Raw genomic sequence first — 17574 nt, forward strand, 5'->3', positions numbered from 1 at the left:
CCAAAGGAAACTCATTTTATTTACCTATAAAACAGTCCTGTTAAAATTGTCTCAAATTGCACACAACAAACATAAATGTTAAAACTGATATCCTTTTATATACATGTATAATTCAAATTGGAGCAGTTAAAACACATTATCTCTGGCCCGAAGTAAGCTTAAGTTTCAAATTGCCAGCAACACACTTGCATTTCAAGGCTGCTATCCTTTTATATATCATTCATATTTGGAGCAGCAAAAACACACATTATCTCTGGCTTAAAGTTTACTTTAGTTTCAAATTTGCATTTCAAAGCTGGTGTCCTTTTCTAACCTATAATTTGTAGCAGCTAGAAAATTGCATTCGCTCTGTTTTGACCATAAAAATAGTATAAGGAATACGCTCCAATAGAGCTGTATCTGCTATTATTTTATGATTGTTTATCTATAATACGTGATCGTATGGATCATTTTGTAAGTCAATAGTCTATGTATGTGTGACTCCTAATATGTAGGTTTCAAAACTGTGAAATCAATTAATTTTTCAGGTATAAAACTTCGTGGTTAGGCTTAAACGACTATCAATTTTATCCGAGAGACGCATTTGTGGATTTCAACTACTGAAGATAGAATAAATGGGACATCTTTTTCCAATCTGATTTCGTGGATTGAAGCTATCACTTAATTCGAGAAAATTACCACCAACCAATCCCACTCCTCCATCTCTGATATTTACCACCAACCCATCCCACTTCCCCACCTCGAAAATTATGATTTCACAGAAAGGATCAATGGTTTAAACGCCGGGTCCTACCTGGCTGGTATTGCGGTGGTAAAGCCATTAAGCATATTTAGAGAGTAGACTGGGCTTATCTGACAGATGATGGGTGATAACACTGAAATTTTATCTCTAGTAAACAGAACCACGTGTGATTTTATATATACAGGAACAACTTGTTTTCAGATTTAAATAAATTGTACTAAATACTCATCCACAAATTAAAAAGACTTTGTCTCTACCAGGGTATCTACAAATATTTTCCATTGTTGAAATACCAATAATTTACATGACTGGATGAAGTTAAGAAGTTTAATCTTAACTTTGCTTTTGTATCAGTATCAGAGCAATGGTACACAGGAATTAGCATTTCATGTAATAAATATTAAAATGTAGAAATATTTTTGCTTACTTACACAATTCTTTGAAACATATTCCATAGAATGTTTTAATCTCTCAGAGTTGTAACAATATATGTCAGTATGTGTATTACATAATGAATGTTTGAATATTTGTTTTTACGTTTCCCGGAAATTGAATTTTGAATCTACTGGCTCTGATATCCATATTTTATATGCATGTAAATACTAACAACCTGCACTAAAAACATACACCTGGTGACTAAATATCCTGGCAATGTTTTAGTTCAGTTTATCACAGTGACCAGAATACTCCATTTTATAATGTAGGTACATCAAAGTAACCAGACCTGCTGATTTTATGAAGTACTAATATTTCAATATACCAAAACTACTGATCTGGTTGTAAGACCTATATATTTTAACTGTAACAGTTTCAAATTATACAGTTACTATTCATTTGTTTGAAGTAGGTCAATATTGAAGGGAGTCAAATAACCTTCCAACCTAATGGGTCAACTAATGTTTTGGGAACTAGATATAAATCACTTTTATCTACAGCTTTCAAGTGGTGTAGCTAATTACTGTAATGTGTGCAATACAGGGATGCTGGGGATTACTCTTGATAATTGAGTGGAACAAATGTAGAATATGTGAACAATGTGATATCTAACAGTGGAAGTACTGCCCGCAACATTTTGAAGGTTAAATCAGAAAGTAAATTATCATTTATGGAGTAAATCTAGATTGTTTATAGAAAAAGCAGAAGATTTTGTTTCTTTTCTTTATCTAAATGCTGAATGGAGTTATTTTTTCATCTTCCGCCATCTGTCAGATAAAGATGTTACTCATGTAAACTTCCCTATTCTGTTATTGGCTGAAAGGGAGGTCATAAACTTTATGTGGGCTGGCTTTAGCAAGTAGAGGTAAATTTGAATTTCTAGCAGACAACAAAAAACATTTTTTTCAGAAAGGCAGTAATTACTTGATAAAAATTTACAAAATTTTACACACTGAATTCTGTCATACTACAGAACATTTGTTCCAAATTTCAAAAAAAAAAAAAAAAGTTCAATGAAAGTAGAGATATTTAGAAAAAATGTATCAGTTTTCTGTTGTTCACAGCACTGTGTTCAACTGAAAAGTAGACATTTTCTGAGCTTGTCTGCCTTTTATACTTTTACCCTGGTGTTTAATCAAGATCTATATCCATATCGGGTTTTCTTTTTGCCTTGTCTTCCCTTCTAAACACCGTTTCTATTTTCTGTGAAGCTTCATGAAGTACCTTCCTTATCTCATCAGCTGGATTGATTTCTTTTTTATCTTCATGTTTCTGCCATACTTCGACGAGTTCAGCGAATGTACTATTGAAAACTGAAAATATTGCATTTGCCTCTTTGCTTTCTTTTCCTTCAGATTCATTGCTTTCTGTATGCACTGAGTTGGATTGTTCTTGCATTGACACTGCAAATTCATGACAAGTGGATAAGAAATTGCTTATGTCTCCTGAAGATCGATCGTCTTCCTGTGGCCTTTTAACAAATGACGATAAACTGCTAAATACATTTGAGAATCTTTGGTTTCTAGCTATTTCGGAATCTGTACCATTTTTGTTGTTAAACACTTCATCATTTATCAATTTAGCTACTGTTTCAAACAAATCACTAACTCCTATAAATACTGCTTCTCTACCATTGTTTTTCATTGATTCCATTGTGTGTTCAATTGTATCTATTGTATCTAGAAATAATTTCTCTTGCGAATTCTCAGTGTCTTCATAATTATATGATAACCTCTCATCTACTTCAGACCGACATCTTTTCAGCAAGTGTGTAATGACTTTATGAATCGGGTATTGATTTTTGACGAAATAAGGCAAATCCATTGCACAATTTACCATTTCCTTTGATTTTCTCTTAATATTCTTTGCTTGTTCCTCTTCACTTAGTATATTTTTAATCACACATTTATCAATAAAATGTGTTTCAGAGCAACTAGGTTCTACAAGGAATTTTTTCAGAAATTCCAATGGCTCTCTACGGATCAGTTCAACTTGTTCTCTCAAGGTATCAAATAATGCTTCATCACAGCCATTCAGGAGATTCATTCTTCTGACAAAATAAAATGGAAGGTTTCGTTTTTGAAGACAATCTGTCATGAAGTCTAAGCATGAATTGACAGCGACCGGTACATTTTCGTCTGTCCAGAATGATTCGTCTAAGGTTTCATTTACCCAGAACATAACGTTTTTCCAATGATATGATGTCAGACATTTTGGTGACGTCTCAAGAAAACGTTTCTGGTAAGCTTTTAATACTCGCCAGCACAACAGCTGTTGCTCTTTCAAACTTTGTGCTAGTATTATTTCAGAAAGTGCAAATGACAGTCTGAAATACGGGTCTCTCTCTTCCGCTATTGGTTTGCTATACAAGGCTAAAGGTTGTTTTGCTACGACCTGACATCCTGATTCCAGAACCCTTTTCAGAGTTACTTTCGAAGGCCATTTTCTCGAACGAGTTACCCATTCATCTGCTACCCGTGGCCATCCTTCAAATTTAAATGCTGGAACAAAGTCTATTGACTTTAACTTTGAGAATGAGGCATCGCGTTTTTTTGTTTCATGTTTTGATGATTTTTTTATACGTTCACGTGCTGAACAACTTTCTTTTGCTTCCGTGGGATTTGATTTCATGACATTTTTGTTTTTACGCTTATTGTCTAATTTAGAATCTGTACCAAAATCATTCCATTTTGTTTTTGTTGCTGGACAGTCTCGTGATAATTTTCTCTCATATGCATTGACACGCAATGTATCAGTTGAAAACGAATCTTGTGGCATGTTGTTGTCTTCTTTTTCAAGGTATGTTTCACGTTGCATCGAAATACCTTTCCCATCATCAGCAGCTTCTGTTGGACGCTCCCCACTTGTATGTTGAATATTTTTTGTTTTACCGCTGTCTGTTGCTTTGCCTTTGCTCATGTCATTAAATCTATTTAACATCTCTAATAGTGAGGTGTTGTCGTGATCAGTTAACATTGTTCTATTGTTAGTCTCACATATAGTTGATCCATCTTTGGCATGAGTTCTTTTTTCAGTTTGTTTTGTTAGATTCATAATTCCACCAAGCGCATATTTGGCAAAATTTTCCATTCCTGTCAAATTCAATTTTAACGTATTGGGTTTATTATTGGATTTAAAAGCATTTTGCTCTACCGGATATAATTGCATCTGTTCTTTTCCAACTGCTGTCGATCGGTTCACGTTTAAGAATTTGCTATCTTCGGACATAAAATTCAGTGTTTCATACTTCATCAACAATTTTGATATAAAGGGCAATTCTTCAAGACGCTCTTTAAGAGCTGCTGCCGGAAGGTACACACCCTCGATCGGATCTTTCACGATTTGGAAGTATTTCTGGTGTTCATTGTTAACTCTTATATGCAGAAATGCCGGAAACGCTTGGTCGTAATCAAATAAATACTCTTTCAAAATAATATTGTTAGAAACTATCAGCACGTCCATATCACCACAGTCGCCCGGTACGGTAACCTTTGAACCGTCTACGCAACTTCCAACAGGAATAAGTTCTTCATTTGCAAATAATTCGCAGCTATGTATGATATTCCATATTTCAATATTTTTTAACAACGAAACAAAGTCTGGATCTATTTTTGAGTCAATTTTTTCAGCAAAAGTTGTGAAATCAAGGTGTTTTTCTCTCTGACAAATAGTAGCCATTATACTCTCTTGAATATGATTTTCTCGCTATGTTTATCTGTGTTAGAAAAAACATGATATATTTTATAACCTTATTAACAAGATTCTCTTGTAGAACATACACGGTCACATGAGTCGATTTTGTAATGATACAGAGTAAATTATTTAAATCTATGGTCGTTTTATTTAAGATCCATAGAGTTGTGAAAAATGTATTGTTTTCCTTATGACTTCAGTCTGTAAATAAGGAAGACAAAATAGTGACACGGAAACTTAACAACACCCAATAGCTGTTTGCTAAACACGTAAGATATGCACTTGAACATTGACCTAATGAATATCAAAGCAAAAACATAACTGACATATCAGAATTGCTTACACCAAAATAATACCGTTACCAAGAGTTACTTCTTTGAACGGATGAAACAACCATAAAATGAAAAGATTTAACTCAGAAATCCAGTATAGTTTTTTTTCAAAGTTCTTCTCCCTTATGCAAAACTAATCGTATCAGAAGCTAAATTACCGCCAATTAACACTAACTTTGAATTCGCGGTTTCAACGATTTCACAGGCAAACCTCAATACGCTGTTCTTTTTAGTTAAATAGTTAATTAACAGTTATTTTAAGAATAAAAGGAAAATATACAGCCCTAAGAGAGAAGCATCGCCTGACATATTTTATTCGACTCGCCTTATGAATATTAAAACCTCACACTATCCATGTACGTACAAAGATAAAGTTTTGTGTTATTTTGATAAAAATGTGTCACATATTTTATTTGTAACATAAACTGATGAACTGACTTAAAACATGTTCCTCAAACAAATATTAAATTAGTCACTAATTAAAATATATTTAATTATTAAAAATGAAAATAAACTTCATGGAATTAAAAGTAACTTACACGCGAGCATAATTTGGCAGCCAGTCTTAACCTTTAGAATATTTTGATGACAAATGAAATGATTCAAAAACTGATTACCTTTTCATAAGTACAGTATATAAGGTAAATATTGATATAGTATCGGTATAATATAAAAATTATATTAACAAATATTCGCCTTACCTTTTTTCACACAACATCAACTGCTACTACTGGTTACGATATGATTCACAAAAGTTTGTTTTTTTCAGATTTGCCGAACAGGTTGGTAACATTAAACTGTGGTTTCTCAGACCGTTTTATGTTTATTTAGAATAGGAATAACGATCATTCCAAACGTCATGTAACTTTAGACGATTTTACGTACTAGTTAAATGCATTTCGTAATTAAAATGTTAAATGAATGCATTATGTATATATTTTATCAGAGTAGAAATAGATTTTCACAAATAAATAATTTTTCAATGGAAGCAAATTTTATTCATTTGGCCTTGGTAAAATTAGGGACTTTGCGAAATGTTATAACAGTGTATATGAGTAATACGTTAAAAGTGCAAGGTTTGATTGAATATGATATTCTTTTATTTCCTTCTTGTTGTTTTATGGGAAAATGACACGATTTGAAGACAGAAAAAAATTCCTTAATAAAATCAAAAGAAACAGGATATTAAATATTAAAGTTGTAACAGTCTTCATAACCAGAAATTATTTTCCTTACTAAAAAGAAATAAAAGTTTCAAAATTACAACTTTTCGGTTTTTAAAGGAAATGGCACGTAGAATTCCCGTTAGAAAAATGGCCACCAATTCTGTAAGATTTCAAACGTTGACAATAACAAAAAAAATGATATGGCTGTATTCAATGAAAACAAAGACTTCACAAACCTAGACAAAACTTTAAACATTTTTATGGATAAAGAGCCATCATTTGAATTAATTTCAACAAAGAATTATCTTACTTAGTTATTTTCGTTTGATGGCTAGTAATTTGAAATTTCAATGGAATATCAATGTGTAACCGGGAAACAGCTTGATAGTTAGTTACACGCAAACTTTAACGCTATTTAAGTAGAAGGGAGGCTCTTATTTACATGAAATTGAATTTTGGTAGTCTTTTTCTGAAGTTAAGCCCAATACATATAATGATTATTAAAGTTAAAAGTATGGACACCGGAAGCGACGCTGGTATCATTGAATCTCAGTAGAACAGCTGCCATAAATGGAATGTGCACAAAACTTTGGAGAAATTAGAATAGCTCTCTAAAACTTTTTAATCTAAAAGTTTTCTTTATATCCGAACACAATTTTCAAACTGCTAAAAATATTATTAATTTTCAAATAACACAATATTTGAAAAGCATTTATTAAGACTGGAACAAACCTGATTTACTATTATCTTGCCAGGCTGTGTTTTACACTTCTAAAAAGATTTTCTGATAAATTTTATGAACTTTCATAGTTACAATCTGTAAGTGTCGAATGGCGGCTGTGAACATACTCCTCGTATTTGAACGCAGTGTTGTACCATTTTCTGGTTCTTTGGGATCGTAGTGTCCGTAGCCCGATATTTAAGTAAACATTACTTCTGTGATGTTACTTACGCTATGTTCATTTAGGTATGGACACTGCATTTTGGTAAGCTTGAGTCGGACTGTTCAAAGTCTTTCTGTATAATATAGTTCGTTTAAAGCAGTAAGCGAGGGCATGTGGGGTGTTGCACTTTTTATTACCTCTCGAAAACAAACTCAGTCAAACCGAGTCTACTATATTTTTTCTTGTTCCAAAAGATTTCTTGTCGGCTTTATTACAAACGGTAAACATTTTAATAAAATGAGTGCATTTAGTCAAAAATATAATCAATTTTAGATTGCATATTCTACTTAATTTTAAAGGAAAAGATGTTTTTGTTTGTTTGTTTTGGGTTTAACGCCGTTTATCAGCATTATTCTAGTTATGTAACGGCGGACAGTTAACTTAACCAGTGTTCCTGGATCTTGTACCAATACAAACCTGTTCTCCGCAAGTAACTACCATCTTTCCCCCATGAATAAGAGGTGGAGGACTAATGATTTCAGATACAATGTCTTTTATCAAATCGTCACGGAGAACATACGCCTCACCCAGGGCTCGAACTCACGAAATCCGTAGATCTACGGCGCTTTTCCTATTGAGCTAAGCGGGCGGTCTTAGACAGTCACATACCGGACATCTATATGGACTATCTTTACCCAGGATTGAATATAAAACCTGGATTGTCTTATTCAGTTGAATGTCTTATATTTGTAGTATCAAACTATCTGAAACGACGGCTCTCGGTCAATGAGAATGGGAATTGCCGCCTTTGTATATATAATCTTAAAGCTTCCCCCGCCGCCACAACCCCCTCAGATTTGACCAAACAAAACTGTTCAGTATTGCAAAATCACTGGCGCCAGACCAGAAAGAAAATGCCTCTGTACATGTTATACCTTACCCCTAGGTATTCTATAAGACCCATGGTCATGAGGGGGAAAATATACTAACCCGTTTCAATCGTACATTTCTCAACTTAAACGCGCAGTTCTGTGAATGGGTACCTAGTATATTGAAAAAGCGATAATTTATCTTACATCGTGCACCAGTCACATTATCTCAATATTCCATATTGCTGAGATTATCAACATATTTTATGCTTTCGTCAACGTTACAGAAAAAACTTGCGTGACCTTCCCTAATGAACATCCGGTCTAGAGGTCACGGCAGTGTGCACATGTTTGGCGAAATGTAAACAAACAAAAACAGAATTTAAAAAAAGTCACAATTTACACTAAAACTCGAAATGATGAATGAAATTCATCTTGTATCTGATCTTTAATTGAAAACCGTACATTGCTCTACATTTGTTCTGTTTATTTTATTCATTTTGCACGTTTATTCTGCATTTTCACATTTTAGCGAACACGTGTAGTAAAATGACGATTGACATACATTTTCACAACAGCCAATCAGAATGGTTTTGTAATCTAGAAGCAAGTTTTTTGCGTAACGTTGAAATAACTATAAACTACGCGTTGTTTTTCCAAAATAAGATGTATTGAAGAAATGTGACCGGTACACAATGGAAGATAAATTACCACTTGTTTGATATGCATAGTACACAATTACTGAACTGCGTGTTTTAGGTATGAAATGCGCGATTGAAACGGGTTAGTATATTTTCCCCTTCATGACCATGGTTCTTATAGAATACCTAAGGGTAGGGTATAACACGTACAGAGGCATTTTCTTTCTGGTCTGGCGCCAGTGTGCAAAATGATAAATAATTGCTAACCAGAATTATGTACATATTTATTCACAAAAGCTACTCTTTCTTATACATGTTATATTTGCCACAAACTAGTTTCTTTTTAAACAAATTCGACAGTAATAGGATTATCTAGGTTTCACATCTTAGTTTTTGTTCGGAGCAGACCACATTTTTGTTACAAATGACTGTTTAATAGAGAATAACAGGCTACTGTCTTTTGATATCAATGTTATCAGGTCGAGGTTGATATGGGCTGGAAGGGGTGAGGGAACCGAACCGAAGTAGCTTGTTATTCTATTTATCATGAAACTCACACAAACTGCTTAGAACAAGATATGTCTTCTTCTCTTATTTAGTAAAAAATGTCTACTGAAGCAAAAAATTCAATTTATATTTTACGGATATGAAAATTCATCCGCCCCTGAAACATCTGAACGAAACAATACGGCAGCCATATTGAATTCAACTCCGACAAAGTTTATTGACTTTCTGATATTCTTGTAAAACATAACAATGAAATAAACCCTTACCTGCATAAAAAATCAAAAATCATCCTCTTGAATAAACCAGAACATGATTTAATTCCACATTATTAAACATTTGACTCAGAAAACTACATGTCCAAAGCGCTGAAAATTTCACTTCCAGTTCCAGACTCATGTCAGTCTTTAAAGTTTTTAAAATCACTAAATTTACACTGATCCAAGAATTATAATTAACTGATCCAAGCATAATAATTAACACAAATACTTTTGCTAATACTTAATAAAATGTGCATGCCTTAAATTAGGCATAAATCAAGAATAAGTATATCATACATTGTCAAGTGTATTGTAAACCTTTCCAAGAATCGATCCATGTAAACATTGTGATGTCATGATGAACGTTTCACAATGACGTCATTCAGTGCTATTGTCTGTGTGATAAAATTAGAGACAACCATATTCGAGGAAATTTGTTGAGATTACAGAATCTATTTAGAAAAAATGTTGTGCGACATCGAAACTGGACTCTGTAATAAAATTCAATCTGGAATGATGTAAAAAGTAGTCCGTCAATATGGGAGGGGCTTAATTTTGATATCAGGTCAATGACCTGATAACAAAATAAAATATCAGGCAAGTGATATCAGGCACTCTGCATAGTAGTTGCATGATAAATTATCACATTGTACACAGATTTGCAGCAGCTCTTAATTTGCTCACTTTCGTTATTTTCAGAATAATGCATGGTTTTCAAAAATGCCTCTTCAGATGATTATTTTGTTGCTCTACCTTATCTACGTTTTACATTTTTTTGAGGTGTTTGATGTTGAATCGGAATTTGACATCCTGTTCTGAAATTCGTGATACAATTTTGATATCTTTCACCAACTGCTGTTAGATCATGTACGGTCTCAAGTCTTCGGAAAATTTCACTTTTCCATACATCATTTCTGCTTTTACAAAGATCTTTTATTGTTGACTAGATAAAAACATGATATACCTTTTTTTGTCATTTTGTTTGGCATCTGTACCACAGAACAGACTATAGAACAGACATTTGAGATGAAAAGAAAAGTCAGATGAACATGTCCATTTAGCTACGTTAGAGATACCCTTTGCAGCTTGAAGTAGATTAGGGTGACAGTAATTTTTTTCTCCACTCACAGTGGACAATGTTCCCAGGTGTAACATACATTGTTCGCCTGCAATTTTATAAAAAGAACAATGAATGTAAAGGTTAATTGATTTTTATATATATAGTAACCAATGGCAATCTATAGTTATTTAAGTTTTAATACAAATAGACTCATTATGGTCCCTTTTATAATTCATTCTTTTTTGTACATATATCAGAGATGTTTGGATAACAAAGGAGATACAATTACACACAAGTATTCAGTGTAATGTTTTGATACATAGAAATAAAGACGGTGAATTAAAAATACCTTTCTTTCAGAAAGATACACTACACAATTGAATATTAAAATTAAATTGGTAATAAGTAATACGCGATTGCGTTCTTCTGCTTCCATTCTTCTCAATGTTTAAAGAAATATACAACACTAGATAAGCCAGGAAATAGCATAAACAACTAAAATGCATGAAAATAATTTTACCCAATGTTGCTGTATTACGCAAGTCTTTCATGTCGCAAATGACACACTTCACCTCAGCACTGAAAAGGGAAACGTTACTGTTGAGTTGTAAGACGTATCAGGAAATTATATGCACTGGTATTAAAGTATTTTAAATAATTTTGTAAAAAGCAAATGTTACAAATGCAAATAACAAGGTCTTTACCTCATGATAAATCCAGTAAGCGCCAGATAAATAGTATATCAACACTAACACCACTTTCAACAGTAAAAAGACTTGTTTCTTCTAGTAGCACTCATGCAACAGACAGTATAACACAATCATGAATTTTAATCTGAAAATAACAAAAATGATCCTATACATAACAATGATATTTAAAATAAATTGTCAGTATTTTTGAAAGAAATATGCCTTTAATACAGGGCATTTATGTACTTATAAATACAAAATGGATATATCTAAGTACATTTTTACGAATTTATTTTTAAAAGACCTTTATTATGACACAAACACGCTTCCGTATATTCATTTTCCATGCATAATCCATGTAACTGACTAAATTTTACTAGACCTTTTTTAGAATAAGCAATCGTTGACAATTTCAACACTAACACTTACATTTCATACCGGTCTGTGTATCAATACATGTTTTGAATAAAACATTGTAGTAGCAAACTTCGCGGACACCCATGAAAATCAATCAGCCTTGACAACTATATAATATAATGTTGCATTTACCAAATAACAAACGTTTGACATAATTTAATCAGTAAATTCTTTTACTTACCATGCACGGCTCTCTCAACGATAACCAGTAATTCGTCGAACAGAGTGGTGTTCCACACAATTTGACATGAAGCTCCGATGTTTACTTCTTTCCGGAAGTAGGGAAAACTTAGCACACGGTGCATGAAAAAGGACATTGGAAAATGTTTTTCCCTAATTATTATAATGTGATATCTCAGTATCCTGTAGTGATATTTTGAGGACTTTTATTTTCTTTGTGTGTTATCTCGTGTTGCTCTACCTATTCCATGATTAATATCTTATGTTGGATTTAGTTTGACCATACGTTTAACTATAACCTGCCTAACTTCTATTATTTGCAATACAATAGAGGCATGAAAAGTCCGTGCATATCATTAACGGTGCGCGCGTAATTGACCAGGTAAAAAAGATTATAGTTTGTTTAAAAAAGTCCGTACTAAGTATAAATTTTCAATCAGTTTTAAAATCAATCAAAGCAAGTCTGCTATTATTCTGCTTGGTAGCATTCTGTGTTTCCAAAAGATCTTTTTACAAACTTTATTGCAAATCTTGAAAATTGTTCTAAAACCGACTTCGATGCAAAATTTTAACATTCAATTTTAATCAAGTCTTGGGTATTGTCTGAAAGTTAAAACGGGCATCATCAGGGATTTTCTGTCTAAGTGAAGAATGCTTCGTGGAACAGGACATTTTATTTAACAGAATAAAATAATGACAATGATAAAATTTCAAAAAATACAAGCACTACAAATTTACTCCGAGTTAATTATTAATCCACTGATTTTCCGTACAATTTACATGAAACATAAATGACGAACTCGTATTAAAATAAATGCACTTATCTGTTCGTGATATATTTTATAACGTATTCGGACGAGCCTTAAATAAGAGTTAATTAACCTACAGTTTAAACTTATTTTTTAGAGTTATTTTTTATGAAGTAGTGGTGAAGGGTGGGAGAATAAAAGTGTAACACACATTACACATGTTACGTTACCATTTCAACAACCTGGTTGTATTGCATCACTTATTTAGAAAATATCCCAGAAACATAATTAATATTACTTATTTTGTACAATTATAATACAATATGCTTCTTTACTTGTCAGACTTTAAAATACGTTACCACTACCACTGCTTTTTAAACAGATATTTAAGAAGAAATTGAAGCCCTAATTGTCACATACTGATTTATTTAAACTGTTAGCAGTAAGTTTTAAGAAGGTTTTCTTCTGTTATTTCAGAAATTGCCTAAAATATACATTGCACCATCCATGTAACTATAATTTTAGATGGAATTTCAATAAAACATACAATAATATCCATCTGTACGTTCATAGAGTCGCTCCAGAAGAATTACACCCAAACGATAGAATCGCTCAAGAGGAATCACACGCAAGAAATACAGGCACTCAAGTCCGCATAAACAACTGAAATAGATTCAGTTAAAGCTACACAAAAACGTGAAATACAGGCGCTAAACGTCACACAGTCACAAAAAATAAAGATCTTGAAAAATGAACTGGCAACAATCAAACAGGGCAAGTAAACATAAAGTATCTATCTTGTAAAATTTAGATGCTATCAGGGTCATTCAGGACTCTCACTGATAATTTGGCCTTAATATACTCTTCTGAGCACTGGAAGAATGGTTTACCAAATAGTTATATTGCGCACTTGTCACACACAGGAATTATTTTTCTATGGCCCAGTATCCTCCATACAAGTATTTTCCTTTGTTTTTCGATCATAAGTGAGACCAGATGTAAAACTTAACGTCTCCGTAGACACTGAGACGAGTAATGTTTTGTACATGTAGGCTGTGTTTAAAGAGTTAGATAAAATCATTATGGTCAGTTACTTAGTTAAGGAACTCTTGAAAAGAGGATTTACAACACTAGCGGGCACTTGATTTCAAGACTGGTGCAACAAGCGTTGTTAGGGGAGAACAGGAGAACATGAAGTGCTGTACCCATATCATGGATCTGATTTACACTAAGTTGGTGAAATGTGTGGATATTATTCTGGCAGACACAAGGCGTCAGTACAATTGTGAGTTCGATAAAGGAGATTTTGTAATTTGCAACACTTTGGGGATATCGGAAATCATTTGTATCCATCGGAAGCCGCGTCGCCGGAACACTTTGCGAGTGTTTATGTTTTGCTGAGAGGAATGCGACTACCTTTATACTTTTCAGAAAGGCCAGGGCGTCTATGGCCGTGGTTTAGAAAGCGTGTTTGGGGTGCAGAATGCTTTCATGTCAGGAAACCATCCAGGCTGCTTACGGAAGATCGTTGGTTCTACTCAGGCGTCCACCCCATTTATATAATGCCCGTATGTGCACATGGCCACTTCCTCTACGATCAAAAGCGGGAAAGTCGCCAAATGACCCGAATTGTTTTACCAAGCGGAAAGCAAAGTTTTTTGTTAGTTTATTTATTTATAGTCTACATGCTTGAGTATTTCAACTTATGTAAAATGCTAAAGCGTTTTGCAAAATTTTAAAAATTATTCAAATAACTCACCTTTACAAGTAAGTTATGTATTATTTTAGACAAAGGATCAACATACATCAGATGGGGTAAAACTGCTTGTGATGGAAATGGAACACATATTGTTTACACGGGTAAAAATTACTGAATATATCAAAACTCGCAACATGCCTTTAATAATATTAAGTATGTACACAGTTCGCCTACAAATATTGGGGTATTTCTGAAATATGCATGTTATGAAAATTAAAGATTAAAAATTAGTTGTTATCCATGTTGAAATTCTATGTGTATAAGTACAAAACCTCTCGCAAAGAATTTTAATGAAGCCGGCAAAACCACTCCCGTAAATTGTCAAGTTTGATTAATCCCCTCCCGCTAACTTTCAAAATGAACAAAACCTCTCCCGTGATTTTGAACAGGTGGAACACCCCTCTCCCCCATCACAAACACACTTTGCCGTAGATGGGGCCTTGTCCTCCTGCTCCAAATCACGAGAGAGTTTTAGTTCGCTTATTTAGCAGGAGAGGGTTTTTATCGCTTTGTCAAAAATCAACGAGACTCCCATAGTTTTAGGTTCAGTGACTGCAGGTACTCAGTATATTTCTCATATTTGATAAAGTTGCATAGAGGTACAAAATTGAGCAGCTGTTGTTTTTTTATTTTACACTCCATTTTTGCCATTGATAAAACAGTCAGTGTTTTCGCTACGTTTTGCCATAGCCGCCCTGTTTTTACTGAAGTGTACTTTATACGAGTCAATTTCAATGTTCATTGTATACGACTATCAAAATTGATTTGTTTCTTTTTCGAATAAAGGGTTTACATCTGGATCTCCTTATGACAAGGAAGGCGGTGCTGCAAAGTACATCTGTCTACCGAAAAACCCTACATGGGCGAAATACTTTGACGGTATACAAAACATTGGTGGATATATGACTGGCACAGAATTTGATATATACCTGAATATATTTAACCCATTCCCTCAAAATATGCAATATCAGGATGCGCCGTGTGTTCTGTGCCACAGCCCAAGACCAACTACGGTTATAATTCCTGGTAGGACAAACTGCTAAACTGGTTTGGCAATGGAATACACCGGATATCTAATGACGGACCATGTGTACCACAATTCTGCGAGTGACTATGCATGTGTCGATGTTAATCGAGAAGCTGTGTATCATGGTGAAGCAAATGAAAATGGCAAACGTTTTTACTTTACGGAAGTGAAATGTGGATATCAGCCATGCCAGGAGTACCCAAATGGTCGTGAACTTGCGTGTGTTGTTTGTTCGAAATAAAAAGTTACTTTGCCATAACCAGAATTGTTATACATGCGGTTGTAGTTGTACCTTCAGTTAAATACTATGGATTCGTGTAAGCAACATCTTTTGGTCCAGTTAAAAAGTACAAATGTCGTCGTTACGAGAAGGTAGGTAGATAAATAGATAGAGAGATAGATTTATTTTGGCATCAAGTATATAACGAGGGTATTAAAACATGGTACAAATTGACAAAACGATTTTTACCATAACGTCAGATCTTAGAGATAATTAGCATAACATAACAAAATTAAGAAAAAAGCATTTAGGAATGTAAAGTGGTGCGAAATATTATGCTCTTTTGTCTAATAAGGTACGGGTCGCCAAAAGGTAGAGTTACTTTTCCCATTTTTTATTGTACGAGACAATTAGACGGGTACATCATTAATGTATGTCGGGGACGCGGTGCGAAAACTTGACGTTTAAGCAGCGCTTATTATCGTGTTTTTGCCCCGCGCCCCCAACATACCAGTTACTAAATCTCGCCCCGTGACCCCGCTAATTATCGTGTTTTCGCTCCGCGCCCCCGCTAAACAGCGAGTTATCGCCCCGCGCACCCGCCATTGTAACTTGTTAATTCTCGTGTTTTCGCTCGGCGGGGTCGCGGGCCGAAAACGTGAAATGGCAGAAATAAGCCACCATAGCTTTGACATAGTCATGTTAATAGTTTGGAGTGATTAATTCTGAGCAAACCCTTTATGTCAATGGCTTACTTGTCTTATTGTAATTTAGCACTCACAAGTAAGAATCAAGAACGTTGCAGTAGGTGGTGCGCCTAATTCGAAGTTATTGGGTTTCGTTTCGAAATTTTGATTAATATAAAATTCAGCATATTCCTCATAGACTGCGTAATTTACTTTTTAGATATTTCTGTATTTTTTTTCTCTGCAAACCTTCAAAAACGACCATTGACGTCCATTTTGGACGAACCACGATTTCACGTCCATCAGATAATTTTTGTAATATTATCGGACCTTTGACGCTGATGTTTTCTTATCCGACAGCCGTTCCGACGAGAAAAATTTGCATTACTGATTGTTTGCCTTTAAAGTATAGCCGCAAAATCAGAACAAAATCACCTCAAAAAGGTTGATGATAATACAAACTTATACAAAAGAACTTATTTCGATAGAAAATAGAAAATATGAAGAAAGAAACGCACAGAATTAAATAAAGTCCCTGTTTTTCAATAACTTTTTTTTTTTTAGAAAAGTCGATAGAAGAGGTATTTTAATTGGATGATACAAAAGATGATTCAAGACTTTGTCTAAACATAATTAGTGTTCCCACCAACAGATTCGTCAGAACAAACTCCGACACTTTACCCTTTTGTGAAAATATGCTTATTTGTTACTGTATAAGTGGTAATATTGGATCTTACTTGAGAACTCATACTAGTATTGCCATAAACTTGATGGAACAGGCTAGGCTTGTACTTTTAGGAGGGTCAGCGTCAAAGGTCCGGTAATATTCCAAAACTATTTTAGACAGCCTCCAAGTGGCCACAGAATAAAAAGACTACTAGCATCTAAGCAAAGTTCAACGACACAATTTAGATATCCTGGATGGTCCTTGGGTCGGATCAGGTTAGTCGGGTCCAGCACCCTACCATATATAACAGATTAAGTCATCTTACTTGACCCCTCCCCATGTCGATTTTTTCAAAATGATCTGGTTCAGTTTGTTGACTCCTTGCTTTTTCATTAAACGCAAAAATACATTTCGCGGACATTTTTGCAAACAAGTGCAACTTGATTGCATTTTATTTTTCAGCAAATAATGACACCATCGGATTCAAATGTCACAAAAATAACTTGAATTGCTCGGAAGATGAGGAATTACTATTATTCTTTCTTATTATCACAATTCATGAAAAGTATTATCACCTTGCTTTGAAATCTAAAT

General features: G+C 34.0%; 1 protein-coding gene across 1 annotated transcript; it reads right to left on the reverse strand.

Moving 5' to 3' along the window:
* Positions 1-4893, reverse strand: LOC128550363 (uncharacterized). Its single transcript, XM_053529289.1, has one exon. It carries the CDS (start codon positions 4853-4855, stop codon positions 2309-2311), a length of 2547 nt encoding a protein of 848 aa, XP_053385264.1. The 5' UTR covers positions 4856-4893; the 3' UTR covers positions 1-2308.
* Positions 4894-17574: the final 12681 nt, after the last annotated feature.

This window comes from Mercenaria mercenaria, chromosome 17 (genome assembly GCF_021730395.1).
Source record: "Mercenaria mercenaria strain notata chromosome 17, MADL_Memer_1, whole genome shotgun sequence".
Taxonomy (NCBI): Eukaryota; Metazoa; Mollusca; class Bivalvia; order Venerida; family Veneridae; genus Mercenaria; species Mercenaria mercenaria.

Coding starts and splice junctions, on each gene's coding strand:
- LOC128550363 (XM_053529289.1), bottom strand. CDS start 4,855: ATGGCTACTATTTGTCAGAGAGAAAAACACCTTGATTTCACAACTTTT.